We start from the raw sequence: 25579 nt of genomic DNA on the forward strand, positions 1-25579 counted from the left end.
GCTCTGACTGTACCTTTATACTCCCATTAAAAAAAATCCACATATCTACCAACCTTACCACTACCATCCAAAACCTTACGTCATCAGGTGACGTCATAATATCACATCACTCCATTCTCCAATCCAGCCAACATAAATTCTCATAAAAACAATAACGACATCGTATAATCAAGTAAACCCACCTTGGAGATGACAGAAAACAAAGGCCGTATACAAAAATAGATATACAATAAAATATTATTCTCATGTTGGTGTTAATGTTAGCGATTAACAGTGGAAATGCAAAATGCAACTAACAATATCAGATAAGCGTCAAAATCGGTGAAAAATATAAGTGTATATTATATATTTTGAGTATGGATTATCTTGGAGAAATTCTTGCCTTGGGAATAGATTCTGTATTTGTTGGCATTTGTTGTGGATGTTACATAAAGCAATGTAACGCTATTAAAAGAATCCAGGTAAATATGCATAAACGTTTTTAAACTGAACTGCATCAATTCATTGCATGTTACGTTATGCAGTTTAATGATGTTATAATCAGAAAGAATGCCTAGCCAAGTGTTAAGCTATCCACGAGGAGGGAAAATTTCAGTATACGGATTCCTCACTCACAATTATATCTTAAAATACTAAAAAGAGCAGATTTGTCTGCTTTTGTCAAATGCACATCATCATGCTTACGAAACGTACTTTTCGGGGCAATTCCTTTTCAGTGCCAGTTATTTATTTTGTGTGCACAAGGTTTGAATTTTGAAGTAAGAGGGAAAGGAAGGAATCCGTGTTCTAAAATTTATCCGGTTTTCTGTTAATAATTACCCTACTTATCTTGGCTCTCTACAATTTTCCATAGTTCTCAAAGATTTTCTGATCTACTCTTTTTGTAAATATAGTGTTCTACTTACAATAATTGACCTGCACTTTCAAATTATTCATGTTTTTAATGGAAACTACAAGTTTGCTGGGAAATAAAAAAACCGGATTATTATTAATATGAGTAATGAAACACCACTATTTAGTTGGATGTGTAAAAGTTATATATTATAATTATGTAATTATTTTCATCCCACTCATGATCATTTTATTTAAATATAAAGCGTTCATTGACCCGTTTATAGTAATATACTGGGTATTCAGTTCAAAATGTGTCTTGGCTCGATGTATGCCGTCATGTGGCTAGCTGATGAGCCTAGAGAATTCAATCTTCCTACACTTCCGCAGCTCAGGTGTATAATCTAAGAGGCAGAGAAGTTGGCTAGCAAGTACGGCGTTCATTCTGAAGTGTACGTGCCGATACGTACGGTAACGCCGGTAGTGGCAGGAATGTGAACTGTTTGGAAATACGTACTGTCGGGATATGGGGAGAGGGTTAAGACGATTACTTACGTATTTGTTGACATTAACTTCGACGGTCAACATGGACACGGAGCATTTGATTTGTGTTGTGGAATGTTACCGTACGCAACCGATGATAACAAATACCCTGCGTACGACTTGGCGGCGCAAAACACAGTTCAAAAGAGGTTATGGTAGCACACAGACCGTACAGACCGCCATCTGTTGCTATGACGTTCAAGTTATACCGTACACATTCTCAAGTTCAGATTGAAGAACGCCTTAAATAATAGGCAACTTCTCTAACATATAAACTGAAACTCGCTTCAAATCGGTGACCCAACAACAGTGACGTCATGACACACTTTGAAATGAACACCCAGTAGATCTACAATGTATCTCTAGAAAATCGCCCGATATAGATATTCTTTATTGTCAGTAGACTGGTAGCACAAGTGTCTGACATTGTCAGTGGACTAAACTACATAAAATACAACTAAGTACAGATCAGATACACATACACAGTTAAAAATCATCTAAATTAGGCCTACATAAACATTTCCTAATAAAAATAATACATTTTTAATTCTGTTTTAAATTTAAAGTTTTTATGTTCTTTAATATCATCTGGTAGTCTATTAGGCGTATGTAAAAGTAGACCCTGTACATATACATTTTTATCAATTTTTCTTTACTAACACCCTCTCTGAAATAATCATTATTGTGTCTAGTGTAATGTTGGTGAATGTTGTTGATTTTAATTTAATTTTAATTTTTGATTGCAAGAAGATAGCTTTATATGCATAGAGTGAATATAATGTAACTTAACTAGGCCTAAGCCTATTTTATTATTTTAACGTTTCTGTAGATTTCAGGTTACATAGGCCTATAATCCTTAGACACTTTTTTTTTTTGCAATCTAAATAGTCAGATGGTGTGACTTTTTTATGCAATTCCCCATATTTCAATACCATATGATAAGTAAGGCTATATCACTACTTAATACATTTGGAATAACAAATTTAAATCACTAAAGGTCTTAAAATACCTTAGTAGATATAATCTAATATGGTTTGTTTATGATAAATTTTTGTTAACGATTGTTGTTTAGTCAACTGTCTGGAGACAGATCTGAACCTCATAAGTGACACCTTAAGGTATGACTCATGAGGCAACTAAGCCAGGAGATAATGGAGTGAATTGGCCAGTTCCCTTCCCTATTAACGATTAACCCTAAATATTTGAAATGTACCAATGTGATTTAGATTTCTTTGTAACTTTTATGACTACTAAAATATTTTGCCGTGTATTTAGGACTATAGCCTATATGCACATTATAAAATCTTAAGGCTGACAGTGACTGACCAACATTACTCACGTACTAAGTTCAGCTTTATAGTTACAGTATTGCACTTTTCTATTTGTTACAGAATGCTGCAGTATTGGATTTAAATCCTGAGTTGGAAAACATAGTTAAGACACATCCAGATAATAAAATTCCATATGTAGCCATCCGCGGAACAGTTGCAGCACTTGGTGCTCCAATTACAAGTGCAAGCAACCAAAATGTAACAGGAACTATACAGAAGCTTAGTGTGAAAGAACATGTCTTCACACGAAGCTCAGGAGGATTTTGGTTTGTGTTGTTGCTGTATATTATTATTATTGTAACTCTATACAAATTACATTTTCAGTTCTGTATATAAACGATAGGACAAAGAAGTTGAACATTACAATCAAATATCAAGAACAAACTATTACAAACAATGTCTATAAAATATACTGGGTGTTTAAAATTTTATAAGTGAGGGGTAACCACAAGAAGGTGATTTGCAACCCTCACATTAAATATAAAGGGTAATTTACGCAGTTACATCATATATTTTGTCAATTGAGGAGTTGAATGCAATAAGGGCCCTCGGGAGGTTTGGCCCTTTTTGCGTTCAAGGGGTTTTTAGAATCTTTAAACTTTGCTTAGTATGCCTGCTAAGTTTGGTTATAATATTTTAACAACAGAGCTTAGGAGAGGCTGGAGAGAGAACGAGTGTTAAACTCTCACTTCCGGTATCTCCTTCAGCTGGTGTTGTGTTATGTGCAAAAACTCAAGTTTTTGGCTAAAAATAGTTTAGTAAAGAGCAAAAGGGTTATCATTATTTATTTAAGGAGATTTTTGATAAGTATTATTAAGATTAGCCTTGAATAATGAGTACAGAAGATATTGCATACTCTTCAAGTGATGGAGAAATTGACTCAGAAGATAGTCAGGAGTCTGGGCCTAGGAAACAGAATCAGCGAATCAAAAGGAAACGAAAACGAAATAGGGGCACATCATATTTGAATACAAGTGGCAATTTGTAAGAAGTAAATTCTAAGTAGGTTATTTTACGATCCTTTATCAACATCTTAGGTTATTTAGCGTCTGAATGAGAGGAAGGTAATAATGCTGTTGAAATGAGTCCGGGTCCAGCACCGAAAGTTACCCAGCATTTGCTCATATTGGGTTGAGGGAAAATCCCGGAAAAACCTCAACCAAGTTACTTACCCCGACCAGGAATCGAACTCGGGCCACCTGGTTTCGCGGCCAGATGCGCTAACCGCTATTCCACAGGTGAGGACTAAGAAGTAAATCTTTTCAACTTGTTAGTAAGTGTTGTCCTAAGAAATGTTTCGAAAGAGTTTATAACCAGGTCGATCGTTTTAATTGTCTCTATGATTGTGATGAATCATCTCGAATGTGGTATGAAAAAGTCCTTACAAAGGCTTAACAAAATGATGATGAGGAGGAAGAAGAAGGAGAAGAAGAAGAAGACAATGAAGATGATTAGGCACGTGAAGAAAGAGAAATGAATGTTAGACTATTATTTTTATAAAGTTGTGAACATTAATAACATAATATGAGTAATAACATTTGTTTGCATTTTTATTAATATGTAGCTTAAGTTAACTTTTTAAAGTTCAATACACATTCTTTCAAGATAAACAGTTTGTAATTTTATTCTTGCTTATTATTTTTAAATGTTAAGACAGAATACAACCAAATATACGTATTTATCATTACCATAATATGTAATCAGTCTGTAGGACTGTTGAACGCAAAAAGGGCCCTTGAAGTGTTATTATTAAATTCATCTCTCACACACTTATAATGATGTTAACATCCAAATTAAAGTGCAATCCTGTCAAAAATGGCCAAAAGAACTAAAAAATATAGTAGTGTTACTATGGAGTGTGCCATAACATTTCTATGGTAACTTGACAACTTTGAAGATCATTATCTCAAAACTGCTTTTTGTGGGTTGGGCCCTTATTGTATTCAACTCCTCAATTCTTATCTTACTTGCAGGTCAGATCAAGAAAGAACTATACAGGAGGTCTACAACTCTGTTCCATTTATTTTGCAAGCATCAAATGCCAGTGTTGAAGTGCTTGATGCTCTTAGAGCAGACGTCCTCGACCTCGATACCATAGCAGATCATTTTGAGCCTAGCAATCCTAGTGCCTTTGGTCATGTGTGGGGTTTTTTTGCAGGTTAGTATATGAATCATTGTTTTGGGGCCTTTGGGTAGGCTAGTAAATAGAGGAATATGTACTGTACTCATTCATTTCCCCAATAATAATAAATAACTGAAAGTCCCGTATAGATTTCAGAAAATAAAAGTGTATTTTCATATGTAATAAATAGGAAGTTGATGAAATATCACCTCCCCCCCCCCCCCCAAGACATCACAGACAATGCAGAATGCAATACAAACTCGTTTCACTTCAACCTGAACTATATAATAACATATATCAACATATGATTGAACTATATAGCCTACTTTTATTACCGGTATGCATTTTTCGGTATTTTATTATCAATTGGTTATTTTTGAGCAAATGGTCCACTTTTTATTGCATTTTTCCTTCTGCTTTTCAACGAATAGTTTTTACGATGTATTCGAGAATTTACTGCAGATTGCTTATGCAATTCATTTGCATCTTACAAGAATTTTTCTTATGGTTGCATCAGTCTTGACTACAGATCACTTACGTTATATGCTTCCCCCATTCAATGCAACAAAAAAAATACTGCAGCCACAGTGCCCACAGTCAACATATTGTATCACACAAGAAAAACGTAAAAATACTGAAAGTAAATCAAAACATGTAGTTACTGACTAAGTTTGGTGACAATGTATTTTTCACAGATATACATATATACTCTTTTGTTTGTGTTTTACTATTCAAATCATGACAATTTTTTTTTTTTTTTTTTAATTTTAATGTCACATTTTCAGAAATTTAAGGTCATCAACTTCCAAGCAGCATCGATATGTAAGGACGTGATTATACTAGCATATTTCTTGCTGTTAAAGTATTTTTTTACAGTGAGGGACTCCATGTTTCATAAGCAGTGAAAAATATAATGGGACTGTGTTAGTGTTAATGCAGCTTCTGTGGGTACCTCTTTGTTACTTGTTAGCTTAGACAACAAGTTTAAGCCCCCTCACCACGTCAAGGTGAGTACCCACCCCAACTCTGGCTACTAGCAAAGCCATCTATAATGAACACCGATCAAAATACCCCTCATTTCTCATTAAAAACAAGAACTGAAAAGACTATAGTGGACTATAGTGGATCTTATGTTCTCAGCAAACAACTGGATACATTAAGAAGATTGATTGATTAAAGTATTTTTTTTTTTTTTTGTCTGATGGCAGGTAGTAGATTGTTACTTATTCACTCATATGAAGCCAGTTATGTAGACCAATTTACCGACAGAATTGATGTTCTTAAAGTTATTCAAGTGAATATATTTCTTCATATTTCCTTTAAATTTATCAATTTTAACTGTCCTTTAATATTGTAGAATTAATAACATTGTTTCTATTAAATCTTTAATAAGCATTTTGGAAATTAGACTAATACAAAACTTCGTTTTCAGTGATTTCCATTAGGAACGGTACCATACATCACAAATCAAAGATAAAGTGCAACAAGCTTTCTGTCGTGGTAGCATATGTTTAAATCTTGTTGAGGAAAAGATGGAATTTTCAGTAGAAATAATTATATTGATGTAGGCTTCCTTGGAATTCTCTCAGCCTATCTTAACTTCACCACATTATCATTATTCACTTTAGTCTGATCAGCATACATTTATTATGTGACTAAGATAAATATTTTACATTCAATTGAATATAATAATATTTCAGGTTGGACATTACAAGTAATAGCGTCACCCTGGGTGGCACAGTCAGTATAGTGCTGGTCTTCTATGCCCAAGATTGCGGGTTCGATCCCAGCCTAGATTGATGCATTTAAGTGTGCTTAAATGTGACAGGCTTATGTCAGCAGATTTACTGGCATGTTAAAAGAATCCTGCGGGATAAAATTCCGGCACACCGGCGATGCTGATGTAACTGCAGTAGTTGCGAGCATCATTAAATAAAATATATTTAAAAATTACAAGTAATGGCACTGGAGACTTCATTAGGAAGACATTTTACAGTCATTCTCAATGACGTGATTTTCGTTTCTATGTTTCTAATTTGTTGACAGGAATTCGTCAACGAGGAGTGCAAACAACAGAAGAAATGTTGAGGGAAGGAACCTTTGTCAATGGGATCGGAGAACTTTCTGTAGCAGGAAATGGTCGAGATGGACTTAAACTACAACCTCCCTCTGATGGTTCTCCTTTTTTTCTCACAGTCTTGCCAATTTCTTCACTAATTCGAAAGCTTGAAGATGAGAAGCGTTTATATAGGTAAGAAATATATTACTACATTCATTCTTCGTATTAATGTTTAATTTTCTGCTCTTTCTTCAAACATACCATTCCAATGTATGATTTGAGGCTTTCTCGGCGTTGGTTCGGTAATATGTTTTCGCGGGATATCAGCCGAGTTAAGATTTTGGAATGCTCCAAGCTTTCGACTGCTATCTCTGCAGCCATCTTCAGGGAAGTGATGTCCGAACAGAAAGTCGAAAGGTTATATAGATGTGGCTGTCTCAGGTCATTAACAAATCAAGCCACTACTGGGATCGTACAATCAAGGAGGCCATAGAGATCAAGCTGGAGAAAAACAACTTTAACAGAGACAGTGGACTCCAGCTCAGTCAGGCATGGACACCGGCCTTAGACCAACTCAGGCCCTCTTACAATCAAGGTCATGAAGATCACGGACCGAGGACGGCAACCGATTCCAACCGGCGGAACAGGGCTCGCCGCCCGCCAAACTTCACGCAGTAATCCCGGGAGGGGCGGAGCTTACGAGCAATAACAATTCCCGGCCCCGGATTGGCCGATCCGCCAACCAATCCCGTTTCACCTGAGACAGCCACATCTATATAACCTTTCGACTTTCTGTTCGGAAATCACTTCCCTGAAGATGGCTGCAGAGATAGCAGTCGAAAGCTTGGAGCATTCCAAAATCTTAACTCGGCTGATATCCCGCGAAAACATATTAGGGATACCATTCCAAGTTTAAATTAAGAATACATTATTTTAATTTTCGAGTTACAAATTGATTAGTTTGATGTGATTGTCTTATTTTTAGTTTCTAGAAACGTATTCCAAGGAAAGTTGTTTATACTGTAAAAAAAGCTTCAACATATGGTTGCCTTATATTGAATTTCAGAGACTTACAGAGACTCAATGAAAAAGCCTCTTAACTTTCTGATGGTTCTTCTTAATATTAATTTTTCCCAATTTGACTGTTTCTTGTATTCTAAAACACTTACTTCCAGGAGCCACAGAAAGTGAATGTGAAGAAGAGAGAGCAAAATTTTACTATATGCCACTTTACATCATTTGATACCTCAGGAACTGTAAAATCTTGGATAATACTGAATGTGTTAAACATGTAGGATTATAAAATATAGTGCCAGCATACTTCAACAACATTATATTCCTATCAAACACACTCACTCCTTTGTAGAACCCACGTGCAAGGTCACTAGCTTATCACGTTTACGATACGATTCTCGCATGTCGCTACGTATGTCGGATATGACAGGAGTGTGTTCAGACCAAGTATTTGAACTACAGCTTTTCCAGTTGTATTTCAGATTAGTCAATTCAATTTCAGATAGTTTCAACTGTATTTCAGAAAACATTAATTGTATTTCAGATTTGTCAACTGTATTTCAGAAATTATCATTTGTATTTCAGAAGTTACAGTTGGCATCTTATTCTCTAATGTTAAATCCAATCAAGATCATTTTGTGTAAAGTGAAGGCGGACGTGATTGAGCTCGTGCAGTACAACAGTACAATTCATCAAGCTGCTGCAGAATATGCCTGTTGGACGCTAAAATGCAATAAAGTTGAGGATTTTTTAATCCATTTTCCATTTTTTTAATATATGTTAAAACCCTAGTACAAACCCTAGTAATGCCGCACTTCGATTATTGTGACGTTTTGTTAAGTGATCTAAGTTCTGAACTGTCAGTCAAGTTACAGCGAGCTCAGAATATGTGCATCAGATACGTGTGCAACATCCGACGATATGATCACATATCACCGTCCTTCGCAAGTCTCTCGTGGCTCCGACTTAAAGAACGCAGAACTTTACACTCTTTGTCTTTACTCTTTCCAATTCTGCACACCTCAACACCAAATTACCTTTCGTCTCGTTTCTCTTATCTATACTCTAACCACGACGTAAATACCAGATCACTTATCTGTGGCACGCTAAATATACCTCTTCATAGAACATCTTGTTATTCCTCATCTTTTACAGTATCCACCTCGCGTCAATGGAATTCCTTGTCACAAAGTATTAGGGGCTGCAAGACAACAAACACCTTTAAGAACAGCTTAAAAGATAACCTTATTAGCATTTCACTCTAATCATACTGATTTAAAATATTACTGACTACACTGTTGCTTTTTTTCTTTAGACATCATCCTGATTGTGCTGCATTTTCAAAATTGTGTCATAAAATCTCTTTCTATTATCTAATATCATTTGAAATATATTAACATTCTATGTATTTTAGTTTAATTCTGCTACACAGTTTATTTCAGTGTTTAATTAATAGTTCATAGTATTTTGTTGTTTAATTCGTAAATAACTCTTGTATACATGTAACTCTCATCTAAATCAAATTGTTGAATTCTTTGTAAGTTCATGCATATGTATATACACTTTTTGCTGGTTGAGTGGAAGAGAAGGCCTTCCGGCCTTAACTCTGCCAGCTAAAATAAATCATTATTATTATTATTATTATTATTATTATTATTATTAAAATCTCAAGTAAGCCTACTTTTGTTATTTTGTGAAAAAACAGATTCAGTACTATCGAATGTGCAATACTTCCGACCATATCTATGCTAGGGCTATCGATTATTGATTGCAGTACTTACAAAAAAAATTAAAATTCGCGCACATTATTCGCTAATTGCTTAAAGAATCGCGTCATTTTCGGAAAAACGTAAGAAATTCGCGACTTTATACGGATTTTGCTGTTTCATGAGTTCAAATCAGGTATAAATGGATTGAAGGATGTATATGTACCGTACTGTAATTAGATGCTGAGAAATATTTTTAAAAAAATTCGCGAAATTTGTGGTCGCAAAATATTCCATTTCCTACTTATGGTTTATATCCATTATTCACAAGTGGCAGTGCTTCTAAAAGTGACCTAGTCTGAAGGGCCTCTAATACATAAACGTACATGACAAAATAGTAGTACTAGTAGCAACAGCCTAATGCTCATCATTCGCCTTTCCATTATAATGCTGTCACATTACAGAATTTTAACTGTAAATTCTGGTAATCTTTTAGATTGAATTGTTATTAATTTATATGAATGTTAAAACACTCGTTAATTGTGCAGAATTTTGCTTTCATGGAATATTACACACCTCTAATATATGAATGTAACAAAATTTATTGAGATCAAAATACTGTAAACATTTTCTATTACACTATAGTCCCGTCACTCTAATTTCCGGCAGCCAATCACTTTGCAAGTCAGCTACATTTAAACGTGTGCATCTTGTGATTCGCTGATGAAGACGTCATGTATTTCCTAAGGCTGGATAAATACTTATAATCGCCCGCCATTTTGGCTCTTTCGTTGGCGTTCGCAGAAAGCACACGAGGACGTTATTTGCCATTCAATTATTTGCTGAATTACAATACGTTTGATTTAGTATAATAGGAGCAACGACATGATAATGTTTAACAGTGTGGCAAATAGATCACTCGTCTGGTAGCTCGGCAACGAAAGAACAAAAATGGCGAGCATACTACCTATCTAGACTTTATAGAGCCTTGACTTCCTAAGATGTAAGCAAAGACGAGGAGTCATGCCGGGAATAACAGCGTCGCGACTTTAATATATCAAGATATTTTAAATATATCTTCGCACTATGGAGTGATTGTAGTTGTCCCTCCCTGCATGAAAATTTGTTGGACTACATTCTCTGTTCTGCAGGTTCTTAATGCTGACATTAGTTGGAGTGGATGTATTGGTGGCTGGTTTAATAGTCCTCCAGTGCTATTTTTAAACCTCCCTGTATAGGTTGCTGACAGTAATATTTGGAGGCGTGGGCCTAGTCATTTTGGGCATAATGACACGGAAATGGTGGAAAGAGCGGGCGGGAAGGCTGCAAGAAGAACTTGCCAGAAGGGAGCAAGAAGCCACTCGTAAAAAAAGACGGAAGCGAGTCCGGGACAAAGACCTGCAAGAATCACAACAGTGTGTTGTCTGCCGACAAAACCCACGAGAAATCATCCTGTTACGATGTGGTCATGTCTGTCTTTGCGAAGATTGCAGTGAAGGAATCACGGACTATTGTCCTGTATGCAGGGCTAAAATAGAAACTAAAGCTGCTGCATATATTTCGTAAAAGAACAGAGTATGTATTTTGGTTGCATTGTTCAAGTCTTTCAAAATATACTTAGTACAGAATGATATAGATCACGAGATGAAGGTACAAATAGTTTTTGAATATATTTCTACGAGTAATTTGGTTTTGTTTTCTTTAGATACTGTTTCTGTAATACAAGTAATGCTACTTTTAAGCATTACAGCATATACTGTAAAGTGTCTAACCAATAAACGATTAAGAAATACAAGTATTCACATACTTCAAACATAATGTTTAAGTGCTCTCAGGTAGCTAATTTTAGTACCGAATATTCGCGTGATTTCCCTCTTCCCGAAAGTTTCGGAACATATTTTTCATAACTTATTCTCTCGCGTAATTTTCCTCTCACATATTAAGAAAAAACGGGACATGGTTTTTCCATTGGAGAGTGTCTTCCGTAAAGAATTCAAGTATCGTAAAATGCATATGGAAAACCCATCAACTACTTTGGATTTGTTGTACGATGAATTTAGTGGAGTATAATTAGGTTTATTTTCATTGTGCAATTAACAAGTTAATTTTGATACAAATTTATACAGTTAGTCAAGGTCAGGCTACCGGCATTAGAACTGAAACAGTGGTCCAAAGGGAAGTCGAAAATTGTTGACAGTTACTCAAATTGTATATGTATTTGTGAATTATTTAGTATTAAACATTAAATTAATTAGATAGTACATGAAATGTTTGATGTTCCTTATGATCCATTAATTTCCAATATTTTTTTTATTCACCGCATAATACTCACCTCGCGAATTTTGAGAAAAAGGGGGGAAAACACGGTATTCAGATTATCACTTATGTAATGAAAAATATAAAACCGTCAACCTTGAATAATATTTGAAGAGTACAGGGAAAAAACCTGATAAGTCACATTTTACTCTTTTTACAGGAAAGTGAGTTTAAAGTTTCAAAACCTGTTATATTCTATTGTATTTAGGTTATCATTCTTCAAATTTCTTTGGACTAATGAAGTTGGTATTCCGTGCAGTTAAACTACACAAATCTACAATACCTGAGCTATTACATGGCATCTAAAATAGAAAATGGATCATTTGGACTTGTCAAGTTTTTCATTTGTAACTGAATGGTAAAAATCATAGTCATTATTATAAATATGTCATTCAACAGTATAAAAGATAAAAATATTATACTCATTAATACACGGGAATTGTGCAACCTGTGAAGTTCTTCAAATCTGAACACAGCACTTAAACATTTAACATGACAACACAATGTCAATGTATTTCTTTAACGTATTTTGTTACTTAAGAATAAAACTGACTCATTGTTCTGTAAAGATTTTATAAAAATTATTATAATAAAAATTGACTATTTTAACAGTAAATGAGCGAATTATCCATTTCTTCCTCTGAGGATATAATAGTACATTATGCAACGAGCCTATAATGATAGTAATTAAGACGCAAGTATGGATATTTATGAAACGAGTGCAAGCGAGTTTCATAATATTCATACGAGCGTCTTAATTACCATTATAGCCAAGTTTCATACGACTTTTTATGTTCGACCATATTTATAACTTGAAATTATTGAGATGTATACATTTTATTTGTATCTGACAAGATCGGAAGTGACCTTGTTCTAGGTCGTGAATTGTGAGATGTGCACAGACGCGAAAGTATTGATTTTTTCCAAGGAACAATAATGTCATTGACCTTCATGTAAATCCCGTTAAACTTGATATAACCTTGATTATTGAATTCGACATTGAAAAACGAGATGACAAATTGAATTTATTTGAATATTATTTACAATTAACGCTAATTATTATAGTAACAGAACATAACCTTCTGCGACAGTATTGGATTTCCAGCCTCCGTGTCTTTTCGCTAATTCTCTTTCGATTGCATATCCGAGAATAATCGATACTTGCGGTTTTATAACAGTACAAAGCTGACTTGTCATTGGCTGAACACCTGTAAGCTGAGTTGTCATTGGCTGAACACCTGTACTTTAATGAGTAGGTGTACTTTAATGAAATTCATTAAAGGACTGCTACCAGGTGTATAATTACTACATTTTGGCATGGTCGAGCATAAAAGTAAGGTGTTTATGCTGAACTATACAACATTTGATCGAAAGATGTGACAAAGAAGGGACGAAACACAATTTATAAGTAACCATAGTATTCCTATATTATGCACGTCCTGTACAAGGTGGATATTCTCAGTAGTGCTCCTTGTCTTTAATATGACATCACCAGCAGTAGGGATAAAATTCGTGTATCAATTTCAAGAAATATATTGATAATACAACGTAACCAAACTGTGTGATGCATATGGGAAGAGACCACATGGCAGCTTATAGTTTCAGATATAGACAATGATTTGAGTGTTATTCAGTTGACACAGAATTTTAATATTTATAGTTTATTGCTTCGGATGTGATCATATCAAATGCATAAAAAATTCACTAGTTTGATTTCTCCCTTTATTATTTTTTTTAAGATTATATCTTAAACTAGAAGTCGCCAAGTGGTCCCTTTTCATATGCACGAATACAATTGAAGGTGATACTTTAACACTTTTGGCACCTTAATCTTTCTGTGCAATTAAAATTTCATTTTCATACCGAACTCCCTATTGTGTCCGAAGTTGTTATACAAATGTATGAAGTGTAGAGTTACCAACTTTCTCGTGAATTATGTAGATTACAGGATGACACTTGTTAGACATAACATTCTGAATCATGTTACAGTCTTCAAAATTCCCAGAAAAAACTCGGCCAACCATGAAGTTTATAATCTACTAAATATATCATGTTTTTAAGCAACATTAAGATGAAGAATGGGCACAACTTGAAAATTTCCAACCAAAATCATCTTCATTCCACAAATGATAAAAGATGAGTGGAACGAAGAAAAATTCTCTCCGGCACTGGGATTTGAACCCGGGTTTTCAGCTCTACGTGCTGACGCTCTATCCACTAAGCCACAACGGATTCCCATCTCAATGTCGGATTGAATCCTCTCAGTTTAAGTTCCAACTCTTGGGCTCCCTCTAGTGACCTACCCTCATGCACTGCGTCATAGATGTATGACAGTGGCACAATGTCCATACATGTGCAGAGGTGCACTCATTATGAGTGACTAAGTGGCCGGGATCCTACGGAATAAGCGCCATCTTCATAACTAAGTGATTATTTTCCGCATATCATATATTATGATGTGCCGAAGTACATATGATATTTCTGTGCAGATATTCCGTCGGATCCCGGCCACTCAGTCACTCATAATGACTGCACCTCTGCACATGTATGGACATCGTGCCACTGTCATGCATCTATGACGCAGTACATGAGGGTAGGCCACTAGAGGGAACCCAAGAGGTGGAATTTAAACTGAGAGGATTTGATCCGACATTGGAATGGGAAACTGATGTGGCTCAGTGGCGTCAGCACATAGAGCTGAAAACCCGGGTTCAAATCCCAGTTCCGGAGAGAATTTTTCTCCGTTCCACTCATCTTTCATCATATGATGACGCAGAATATCTGCACGGAAATATCATATGTACTTCGGTATGCCATAATAATATATTCATTACACATGCCAAAAATCTCGAAATTGATATTTACAGCAGCTCTGACTTAGCTAAATTGTGCTGGGATGCTGAGATTTCAAATGAACTAGATGTTTTAAAGAAGATATTTGTAGGAATACAATACTTTTTTTTATTCTATGTATAATAAGAAAGTAAAAAATTTTGACAAATGTTGGACAACACAGATGTGCAAAAAATGGAGACCAATACTTCCAGCATACTCTTTAACCTTTCAACACTGGAAGACTTATACCACTATTGCATGCAGATTTTAAACTCTTAGGGCCGTATTCATAGACATTTTTAGCGCGGGCTTTCAGCAGATTATCAGCGTTTTTCCTATTCATAAACCAGTGTTAGGGATAGGATATGATTTGAATTCTGTACAAGTAACCAGTGGATAGCCGGGGCTAGCTTAGTACACTCGTAGCGCGTGCTGCGAAATGTCTATGAATAGCACCCATAATGCTGAGTTTGTATACCTGCATAATCGGGTAAATTCACGTTGGGTTCCTTAGCCAAGCAGTTTAATGCGCACAAGATATGTTCAGCCGGCATATCGTGCCTAAGATCGCAGTTTCGCGTCCCGCCATTGCAGTCAATTGAGACTGTGGTAAAGGATGGGGAGGGCCCATGTAAAACAATCAGTGCAATATAAGGTGATAGGGTTTCATTGACTGCAGTTGAAATTATTTTGCTCCTTTTTAAGGAAAAAAAAAACATTACCATAAAAAATGTTTCAATTATTTTAATTATGTGTAATATCCTTATGTTACATAAAATTAAAAACTATTAACCTAATTTATAAATAACAAACAATTTATAACATAGTATATTACGCCACGATTATAATACTGACTGTGCTATAATGGACACTTGGCTCTTAAGGTTAAGGACATTGTTTATCACAAAATGATTATTTTCTGTGACTGAGACACCATTTAAATCCTGAACTATGAGCGATCTTGTAAGCCAGTCAGCCAGATTCTGATCACAGCAGATCCATGTATGAGGAAACAAATGACAGTTGGGTGTGTGAAGTGTGTTAAGTCAAGAATTCAATATTACTCTTTTTGCGTCTCCAAATACCTAAAAAATGTGTTTTCCACTAAGCTATGTTATGCTAATTCAGAGTAATATCAGTGACCGAAAAATTAACTTCAATTTTTCCATTATTCATAATACGATTTTGGATTCGAATTTAAACTTTTAAATTCGATTTTCTCAAAAGTACAATTTCATGATACGATGAAAGAGTAATGGAACGGAGAAAAATTCTCTCTGGCGCTGGGATTTGAACCCGGGTTTTCAGCTCTACATGCTGATGCTTTATCCACTAAGCCACACCGGATACCCACCCCGGCGTCGGACAGAATCGTCTCAGATTAAGTTCCAACTCTTGGGTTCTCTCTAGTGGCCACCCTCTGCACCACGTCATAGATGTCTATTAACGTAGGACTGAAGTCCACATATGTGCTGAGGTGCACTCGTTATAAGTGACTAGTTGGCCGAGATCCGACGGAATAAGCGCCGTCTTAAATCACGAAGTGATTTACGCATATCATATATATTATTTTTAATGTACCGAAGTACATATGGTATTTCCATGTAGATATTCTGCGTCATCATATGATGAAAGAGTAATGGAAATATCATATGTACTTCGGTGCATTAAAAATAACATATACAATTTCATGACTTAACACACTTTACACACCCAACCACGAAATAAACTTGACACAAAAGTTAAAAGTCTATGACAGTCTTAAGATTTTTTTTTACTTGGTGTCTGTAACACCAGATTCGCTTTGCTCGTTTTTCCAGTACCCAATCGTGGGAGTCCTCTGTTCAGGCCTTCTAGCAAAACACAGGCTTTGCATATCTTCTGACTTGAGATAAAGCCACACTGCGAACATGTTCCCCTTTCTGGCAGATTGACTCCTTCACGCACAGACAACCCTTCACCTACAATATAACAAACACTTGATACATTTTGGATTGCAGGAAAGTGCACTCAAGCAATTACGACGACGACTAAAATTTCCATTAAAGCTGTGATGCTCCAATATATCAGATGATCAAATATTCATTATATGAGGTCTCGTCATCCTCATTGAATATTAACACGACTACTATGAAGTAGTCAATGTGTATTATCACCATTAAATCGAGAAAAATTGACTTACATAGGTTTAAATGCAGGTAGTAGGCCGTAAAACAGTACAATGAGAGGAGTTCGACCGGCACCGTGGATCATGTCCCGGCATAGCTCAGTTGGAAGGAGCCCTCAGCACGCAGAGCTTCTCGGGTTCGATTCCCGGTGCCGGAACGAATTTTTCTCGATTTAATGGTGATAATGCACATTGACTACTTCATAGTAGTCGTGTTAATATTCAATGAGGATGACGAGACCTCATATAATGAATATTTGATGTATTAAAATGTTTACAGTTATCACGAACTGTTGTTGAATATGGCCATAATAGTAATATGCGTTACAAGAGCGGTATGTTGAAGTTTTCATGTTCGAGGAAAAGTATGAAAAAGCGAAACGTAGTTGAGCTTTTTTAATTTCCGAGAATTGAAAGAAAACATACCGCTCGTGTATCATACATTATTTTGTGCGAAGATCATTTATTACATACCTGAAAGAGGAATTTCTAATTAGTTGCAATGAAATCTCCATCTTGGTTTCTGTTCAATGACGGCAAATTTGCAAAACAAAAATATCTATCTTCAACATTGTTGCTTTAAAAGTTTTTTCTGTGTTTACTATACTCCAGCAGGCCGTGATATACGTCTGTCTTTTTTTTCCCCCAGTCTATGAAATCTTGTTGATTTTTTCACAGCTTCCTTAATGTTACTTGCATCACGAATGCAGTAACTTTAGTGGAGTTGTAGAGTTTACTTAATTTTTGCAAATATTTAAAAACAATAATTAACAGTGCAATTTAGGTGAAATTGCAGTGGTAAGTTTCCAATTTATAATTATTACTATATTGAACGTCTCTAAAAAAGTATGTTAAAAGCCTAAAGCAGTAAAATCAATATGTCACTTAAGCGGTAAGAAGAGGGAAATTGTTATGTGTGTTATGTTGGGAATACTGAATGTGGAATTTTAGACTTTCCGCGGATTGGTTTTATGCGGAAACCAAGCAAATACGCACAATCTCGCACAAAAGTCATTTAAATATGCGCTCCTGCATATTGACTTACATAGGTTTAAATGCAGTAGTAGGCCGTAAAATAGTACAATGAGAGGAGTTCGACAGGCACCGTGGATCGTGTCCCGGCATAGCTCAGTTGGAAAGAGCCCTCAGTGCGCAGAGCTGAGAGGTCCCGGGTTCATTCCCGGTGCCGGAACGAATTTTTCTCGATTTAATGGTGATAATATCAGATGATACTACATAACAAGAAAGAATATGTATACAAATTTGTGACAAGGATTATGCCAAGCACTCACTTTGTACAGATGTGACTTCTTTCCTTCTTTTCAACAAAACAGCTACATGAAATATTTCAAAATGTTTCATTCTGGAGTTCTCTACGTCACACATGCATGCACATTCTTTTCCACCTCCATCACTCTCTGTCTCTCTCACAACACATACCATAGGCACCTTAAACTAGTTAGCATCCTTTTTCGGTCACTATACCCTATGTGGTGTAACTTGTCTCAGAGGCAAGAAAACAGAAGACTCAGAAAGTGGCTGGAGGTTGGGCAAGCCGGTTTAGTGGAGGATTGAAAACACAAGTGGTCCCTTTTAAATGGTGACTTCTTATTGTGTAGCCGTAGAGGGGTGAGTACAATATCTCTTTCTCTTCAGGCAAGGAAAAGATACAGCAGACAGGGTATATTCTTCAACACCCGTAAAGTTGCATCTACATGGTTCAACTTTTCTTTCAATTTTATGCATTCAAGCAATGCATGCAATAGCGAATGAAACACAATTGTGCATGCCTTTTTCCACTAAAAATGATAGTGTATGTGGCAATTGAAAGCTGCCTATCACCGGTAGGTATTTTGTGCTTTTTTCGTTGAACAGCAGCATGTAGCGAGCAACTGATTGTTTTAGGTGGCCATGAATAAACAGAAAATTGTTTTGATTGGTGATGGCAGACCTCTTAAGCTGAAGACTGCGGTAAGTATGATTAGCTTTATAGCAGATATTATTTTAATGTACCGAAGTACATATATTTCCATGCAGATATTCTGCGTCATCATACGATGAAAGAGCAATGGAACGGAGAAAAACTCTCTCTGGCACCGGGATTTGAACCCGGGTTTTCAGCTCTACGTGCTGATGCTTTATCCACTAAGCTCCACTGGATTCCACCCCGGCGTCAGACAGAATCGTCTCAGTTTTAAGTTCCAACTCTTTGGTTCCCTCTAGTGGCCGCCCTCTGCACTATGTCATAGATATCTATGAACCTAGGGCCGAAGTCCACACATGTGCTGAGGTGCACTCGTGATGAGTGACTAGTTGGCCGGGATCCGATGGAATAAGCGCCGTCTTAAATCACGAAGTGATTTACGCATATCATATATATTTTAATGTACCGAAGTACATATGATATTTCCATGCAGATATTCTGCGTCATCATACTATGAAAGAGCAATGGAACGGAGAAAAACTCTCTGGCACCGGGATTTGAACCCGGGTTTTCAGCTCTACGTGCTGATGCTTTATCCACTAAGCCCCACCGGATTCCACCCCGGCGTCAGACAGAATCGTCTCAGTTTTAAGTTCCAACTCTTGGGTTCCCTCTAGTGGCCGCCCTCTGCACTACGTCATAGATATCTATGAACCTAGGGCCGAAGTCCACACATGTGCTGAGGTGCACTCGTGATTAGTGACTAGTTGGCCGGGATCCGACGGAATAAGCGCCGTCTTAAATCACGAAGTGATTTACGCATATCATATATATTTTAATGTACTGAAGTACATATGATATTTCCATGCAGATATTCTGCGTCATCATATGATGAAAGAGTAATGGAACGGAGAAAAATTCTCTCCGGCGCCGGGATTTTAACCCGGGTTTTCAGCTCTACGTGCTGACGCTTTATCCACTAAGCCACACCGGATTCCACCCCGGCGCCGGACAGAATCATCTCAGTTTTAAGTTCCAACTCTTGGGTTCCCTCTAGTGGCCGCCCTCTCCACTACGTCATAGATATCTATGAACCTAGGACCGAAGTCCACACATGTGCTGAGGTGCACTCGTGATTAGTGACTAGTTGGCCGGGATCCGACGGAATAAGCGCCGTCTTAAATCACGAAGTGATTTACGCATATCATATATATATATTTTAATGTACTGAAGTACATATGATATTTCCATGCAGATATTCTGCGTCACCATACGATGAAAGAGTTCCATTACTCTTTCATCGTATGATGACGCAGAATATCTGCATGGAAATATCATATGTACTACGGTACATTAAAATATATACTTAATACTTTGTTATGTGTGTATTTAAGGTGAATGTAGAGTATCCAACGCCCACTGAACGAATATTTCACTTCTATCACTGCCAATGTTGCGCTATAATCGTATATGCAAGGTAGGCTATAACAACAACCTAAACCCTAGATCTAGGCCTAAACTAACCAAATCTAACCTGTCAAAGAAGCAGCAAGTTATACTAAATATGTGTAAAATTGACCCTTGTCTATATAGTAGGCGGGACATAAATAATATTGACCGTATTTAATAGAAATTGACGTAGTGGAATGTCAAGAACGATTATTTCTTATTACTAGCTAGACCACATGATAGTACTTCATTTCCACTATAAGATAGCATTATTAACTCAATTTCGATTTTTGATGGACCTTGATCGTTTTTCCCGTGTATCCTTCAAATACTACAAAAAGGTAATGATTTTGTAACTGGTGGAGTCGGGCAAACAGCCTCTTACTCCTGCTCGTCTCGTAGGCGAGACTAGCTGGCCGATAACGCCAGTTCCGAGAATCGTATTCTCGAGATTGGCACTCTCGGGAACGAGGAATACCGGGTCCCGGTCTGTTATCGCACGGCCGACTTATCGTTATGAAATGCGTACACTGACTGCCGGCTTAATTGCCGCTCATCACTGCAATTCGTGACTCTTTCTGAAATATTAATGTTCATGAAGTAATTTAAGAAGGCACAGCAGTGTGGTATGCAATAATACAGCACATTATGATTGTCGACATTCTTACAGAAGTCACACTATTTTAATGAACTATTTATTGCCTTTTTGGAGAAGCAAAATAATGCAGCACTTTCAGTCGTTACCTAATCCTAAGCTAGTCTAAAACAATAAGTTATGGTTGGAGCTATGATATACTTTCTCGCTATCAGCATTTCGTTGACATTCCATATTTAATCATTCGATAGTGTTTTGTATACGCTATAGTAATGGATATCACACGACTGTATTATTATTATTATTATTATTATTATTATTATTATTATTATTATTATTATATTGCGCGTTCACATCTGGATGTTTCGTTGTTATGGAACGGCATATTCATCAGGATGGGTAATTATTGCGCTGTGTAAAGACGAAATAAAATAATACTTATTTATATTATTATAAAGGACCAAAGGCTCTGACAAAAGATATTTTTGTTTCCCAACTGATAAAATGCTGAATGTGAAATGGAAACACTTTTGCAAGGGGAAGGACAGAATTACGAAATAGAGTAGATCCTTTCACAAATTGATCACAATTACTTACAAATGCGTTTTAAGGAACCCGGAGGTTCATTGCCGCTCTCACATAAGCCCGCCCTCGGTCTCTATCCTGAGCAAGATTAATTCAGTCTCTACCATCATATCCATTTTTATATTATCTTCCCATCTACGTCTCTGCCTCTCCAAACGTCCTTTCCCTCCGGCCATTCAACTAACACTCTATATGCATTTCTGGATTCGCCCATACATGCTAGATGTTCTGCCCATTTCAAACCTCTGAATTTAATATTCCTAATTATGTCAGGTGATAGAACAATGCGTGCAGTTCTGCGTTGTGCAACTTCCTCCATTCTCCATCCCTCTTAGCCCCAAATATCTTCCTAAGAATCTTATTCTCGAACACCCTTAACCTCTGTTCCTCAAAGTGAGAGTCCAAATTTCACAACCATACAGAACAACCGGTAATATAACTGTTTTATAAATTCTAACGTTCAAGTTTTTTGAGAGGCTGGATGACAAAAGCTTCTCAACTGAATAATAACAGGCATTTCCCCCCATATTTATTCTGCATTTCCTCCTGAGTGTCATTTATATTTGCTTTATCATAACAACAGAGAATAAAAGAGGGTTATTATTATTATTATTATTATTATTATTATTATTAAATTAGTTACTTTACGATGCTTTATCAACTGCTATAGCTATCTAGCGTCTGAATGAGATGATAATGCCAGCGAAATGAGTCCAGGGTCCAGCGCCGAAAGTTACCCAGCATTTGCTCTCAATGGGTTGATGCGAGAAACCTCAGCCAGGTAAAGGCTGGTTCACAATAAACCGGGAACGGAAACGACAACGAGAAATAATCTATACTAATAATAAATCTGTAAGCGAAATTTTTCTAGTAATTTTCGCTTTTCCAAAAATAATTGGTGTTAACATATATAATTAATCATCCTGAAACCGAAAATTGCTTTTTTTAAATTTTTGTTTGTATGTCTGTCTGTCTGTCTGGATGTTTGTTACCTTTTCACGCGATAATGGCTGAACAGATTTCGATGAAAATTGGAACATAAATTAAGTTCGTTGTAACTTAGATTTTAGGCTGCAAACACTTGTTTCCTAAATTTACAAATCAGATAAGTAGGCCTAATATGAAACACTAGTGACAAAAATATAGTACCAGTAGTTCTTGTTTCTCAAATACATAACAAAAATTATAAGCAAGTCATTTGCAGTTTTGTGGACAAGAACAAGATTTAAGTTAAATTAGTTTTCATTTACCAAATTCAAATACAGCACAGCCTCAATAATCTGATGTTCTTTAAAATCTCAGCCACAAAGAGGAAAGAAAAAGTGGCCGACTACTAACAAATGACAATCCATTCCTGCATGCCTTTGAATTTAGTTATGTTCTAACAATGGACAGTTACGCAGTTTAAAACATTTCATTCTTCCCATCCACTCTAGATTTCTGTTCCATTCTAATAACTTTAGTACTTTAAAACAGTACTCTTCATTCTTCTAACTGTTTCTGGGAATTTCAGAAGAATTGTGATCATGAGACAGCTGCTCGATTTCCTATTTTTAAGTTTCCGTATAATCCGAGTTTTCAATAATCCTAAGTAGCTTCGGTTTCATTTAAATCGAATTACCGAGACTCTACTGTATTTTGAATGGTGAAGAACAAAGACAGTAAAGCCTCATTAATCCGAACCCCGATAAGCCAGACTTCGCTTAATCCAGACACGCAAGAAAAACGGTATCTTTCAGTCCACCAAAAATACAGTAGGGTTCAAACTATGCTTGTTACTAGTATATGGGCAAGGGTCATTATGTAGGTATACAAATTTTGACACTTCGTAGGTAGAACCAAGAATTCTACACCAACTCCTTTATCTGTTGATCAAACATATTATTTAACTTGATATTTTGCAACATCTACTAGGCAAGCCAATGTATTTTGCCCAGGGATAATCGTTCGAAATACATTGCATTGCATCTTTATTGGTCTTCATTTTTTTCTCCTCTGCTTTGTTGGTTCGAGGCTTGACATGGCACTATCACTAATGCCGGAACAAGTTGATCTGTATTCTTCAGAGTTTTACCTTTAGCAGCAACAATACAATAGTGAGGCCAAGGACTGTCACAAGATTAGAGTGGGTTTTATTTTAGTGTGTTATTTTACGATGCTTTATCAACATCTTAGGTTATTTAGCGTCTGAATGAGATGAAGGTGATAATGTCAGTGAAATGAGTCCGAAAAGTTACCCAGCATTTGCTCATATTGGGTTGAGGGGAAAACCGCGGAAAAAAACTTCAACCAGGTAAATTGCCCGGCCAGGAATCGAATGCGGGTCACCTGGTTTCGCGGTCAGACGCACTAACCGTTACTCCACAGGTTTGGACCAGGGTGGGTTAAATGAAGGGATAGCGAAGTGACAACTCGTTACAGTCCTCGCCCTTCTGTCACTTAAATGTAATTTTGTCATTGTGGTATCTCGACCTTCTGTATAAATCAATGTGTAACTTACTTCGTTATTTGTTGCATGTTTCTCACACGCTGTAACAACTAATTCCATTACTTCTCCTTTCATTTCTTCTGTCATGTCAGAGTGCTGAAATATAATGCACATTCATGCAACCTTCACGATAAAATGAGTGAAAGTGCTATATCTAAAAAAAAAAAAAAAAAAAAACGTGGTGGTGAATGTTACTTATGTCCCGCCCACTTTAGAGACATAGGCCAGTTTTATACTAAACATATTTAGTATAACTTGTTGCTTGTGAGCCATCCCGAACCCCGACCTCCGCCACTAACAGCGCCGGTCCTTATATACCCGTCAGTCAAGGCCTTCTGAGAAATAAAAGCAATTGACAATAGATATCTCAGTCATGACAACCTCATAAAATATCCTATCAATTGAATAATCGATCTTGCTATGTACAAGATAATAATATTATAATAACAGATTTTCTTTGCATTTTTTTAACTCATCATATTAAACAGAGAAATGGAATAACTTCACATAGCACAAATTAATAAATATAGCACGCTCAATAAATTAAATTTACACAATTCTACTCAGTAAACAATTCGCAAATAAAAAAAAATCTGTGGTTCCAAAGCAAAAAATTATGTATGTTTAGGGTTGCCAACTCTGGTAAATAAAATTACTGGCGATTTTACACTTGCAGCAAATTTGCATGAATAAAAGTAAATAACTGAAAATGCCTTTGAATTATACTAAGGAATAGTACACACCTAATCTAACCTAACCTAACCTTTGAGAATACTACATACATAATCCAACCAAACATAACCTCATATAATACTATACATAACATAACCTCATATAATACCTTTCATATAATGCTACACACCTAATCTACCCTAACCTAACCTACCCTAACCTAACATAACCTCATATAATACTATACACCTAATCTAACATAACCTAACCTTTCATATAATGCTACACACCTAATCTTCCCTACCCTAACCTAACCTAACCTAACCTTTGAGAATACTACGCATAATCTAACCTACATAACATAATTATAGCAGCCCCGATACCCCACTTTTTACATCATGTGCTACAAGTCGATCATCTTCGGGGCTTGCAGTCCCAATACCCCGCTTTTTACATCATGTGCCACACGTCGATCATCATCAGGGCTTGCAGCCCCGATACCCCGCTTTTTACATCATGTGCTACACGTCGATCATCATCGGGGCTTGCAGCCCCGATACCCCGCTTTTTACATCATTTGCTACACGTCGATCATTATCGGGGCTTGCAGCCCCGATATCCCGCTTTTTACATCATTTGCTACACGTCGGATCATCATCGGGGCTTAATTATATTATTACCCATTTCAGCGAGTACTAACGACCACTGCAAAATACGATAATTTGGTCCAGGGAGCATTCTCTTTTTGGCACAAGAATGATTTATGTAACATGTTTCTAAATGCAACGTACAACATAATTATATTATATTATTATATTATTACCCATTTCAGCGAGTATTGACGACTGCTGCAAAATACGACAATTTGGTCCAGAGAGCATTTTTTTTTTGGCACAAGGATGATTTATGTAACATGTTTCTAAATTATTAGTCTTTTAAATA

The 25579-nt window shown here is 36.4% G+C and overlaps 2 protein-coding genes across 2 annotated transcripts in view; one reads left to right on the plus strand and one right to left on the minus strand.

The window, feature by feature from the left end:
- LOC138708769 (cytoplasmic tRNA 2-thiolation protein 1-like) overlaps window positions 1–24123 on the minus strand; it is a 43919-nt gene extending 19796 nt beyond the window's left edge. Inside the window, exon 1 of the mRNA XM_069838932.1 lies at window positions 23978–24123. Coding sequence (XP_069695033.1) covers window positions 23978–24079 — 102 coding nt within the window. The 5' untranslated portion in view covers window positions 24080–24123. The remainder of the gene's footprint in view (window positions 1–23977) is intronic.
- On the plus strand, window positions 147–12538 carry LOC138708767 (mitochondrial E3 ubiquitin protein ligase 1-like). The gene is made up of 5 exons (XM_069838930.1): window positions 147–461; window positions 2766–2971; window positions 4679–4863; window positions 6874–7078; window positions 10845–12538. Exons 1-5 carry the CDS (start codon window positions 357–359, stop codon window positions 11170–11172), a joined length of 1029 nt encoding a protein of 342 aa, XP_069695031.1. The 5' UTR covers window positions 147–356; the 3' UTR covers window positions 11173–12538.
- Window positions 24124–25579: the final 1456 nt, after the last annotated feature.

The sequence above is a fragment of the Periplaneta americana genome, chromosome 11 (genome assembly GCF_040183065.1).
Source record: "Periplaneta americana isolate PAMFEO1 chromosome 11, P.americana_PAMFEO1_priV1, whole genome shotgun sequence".
NCBI lineage: Eukaryota > Metazoa > Arthropoda > Insecta > Blattodea > Blattidae > Periplaneta > Periplaneta americana.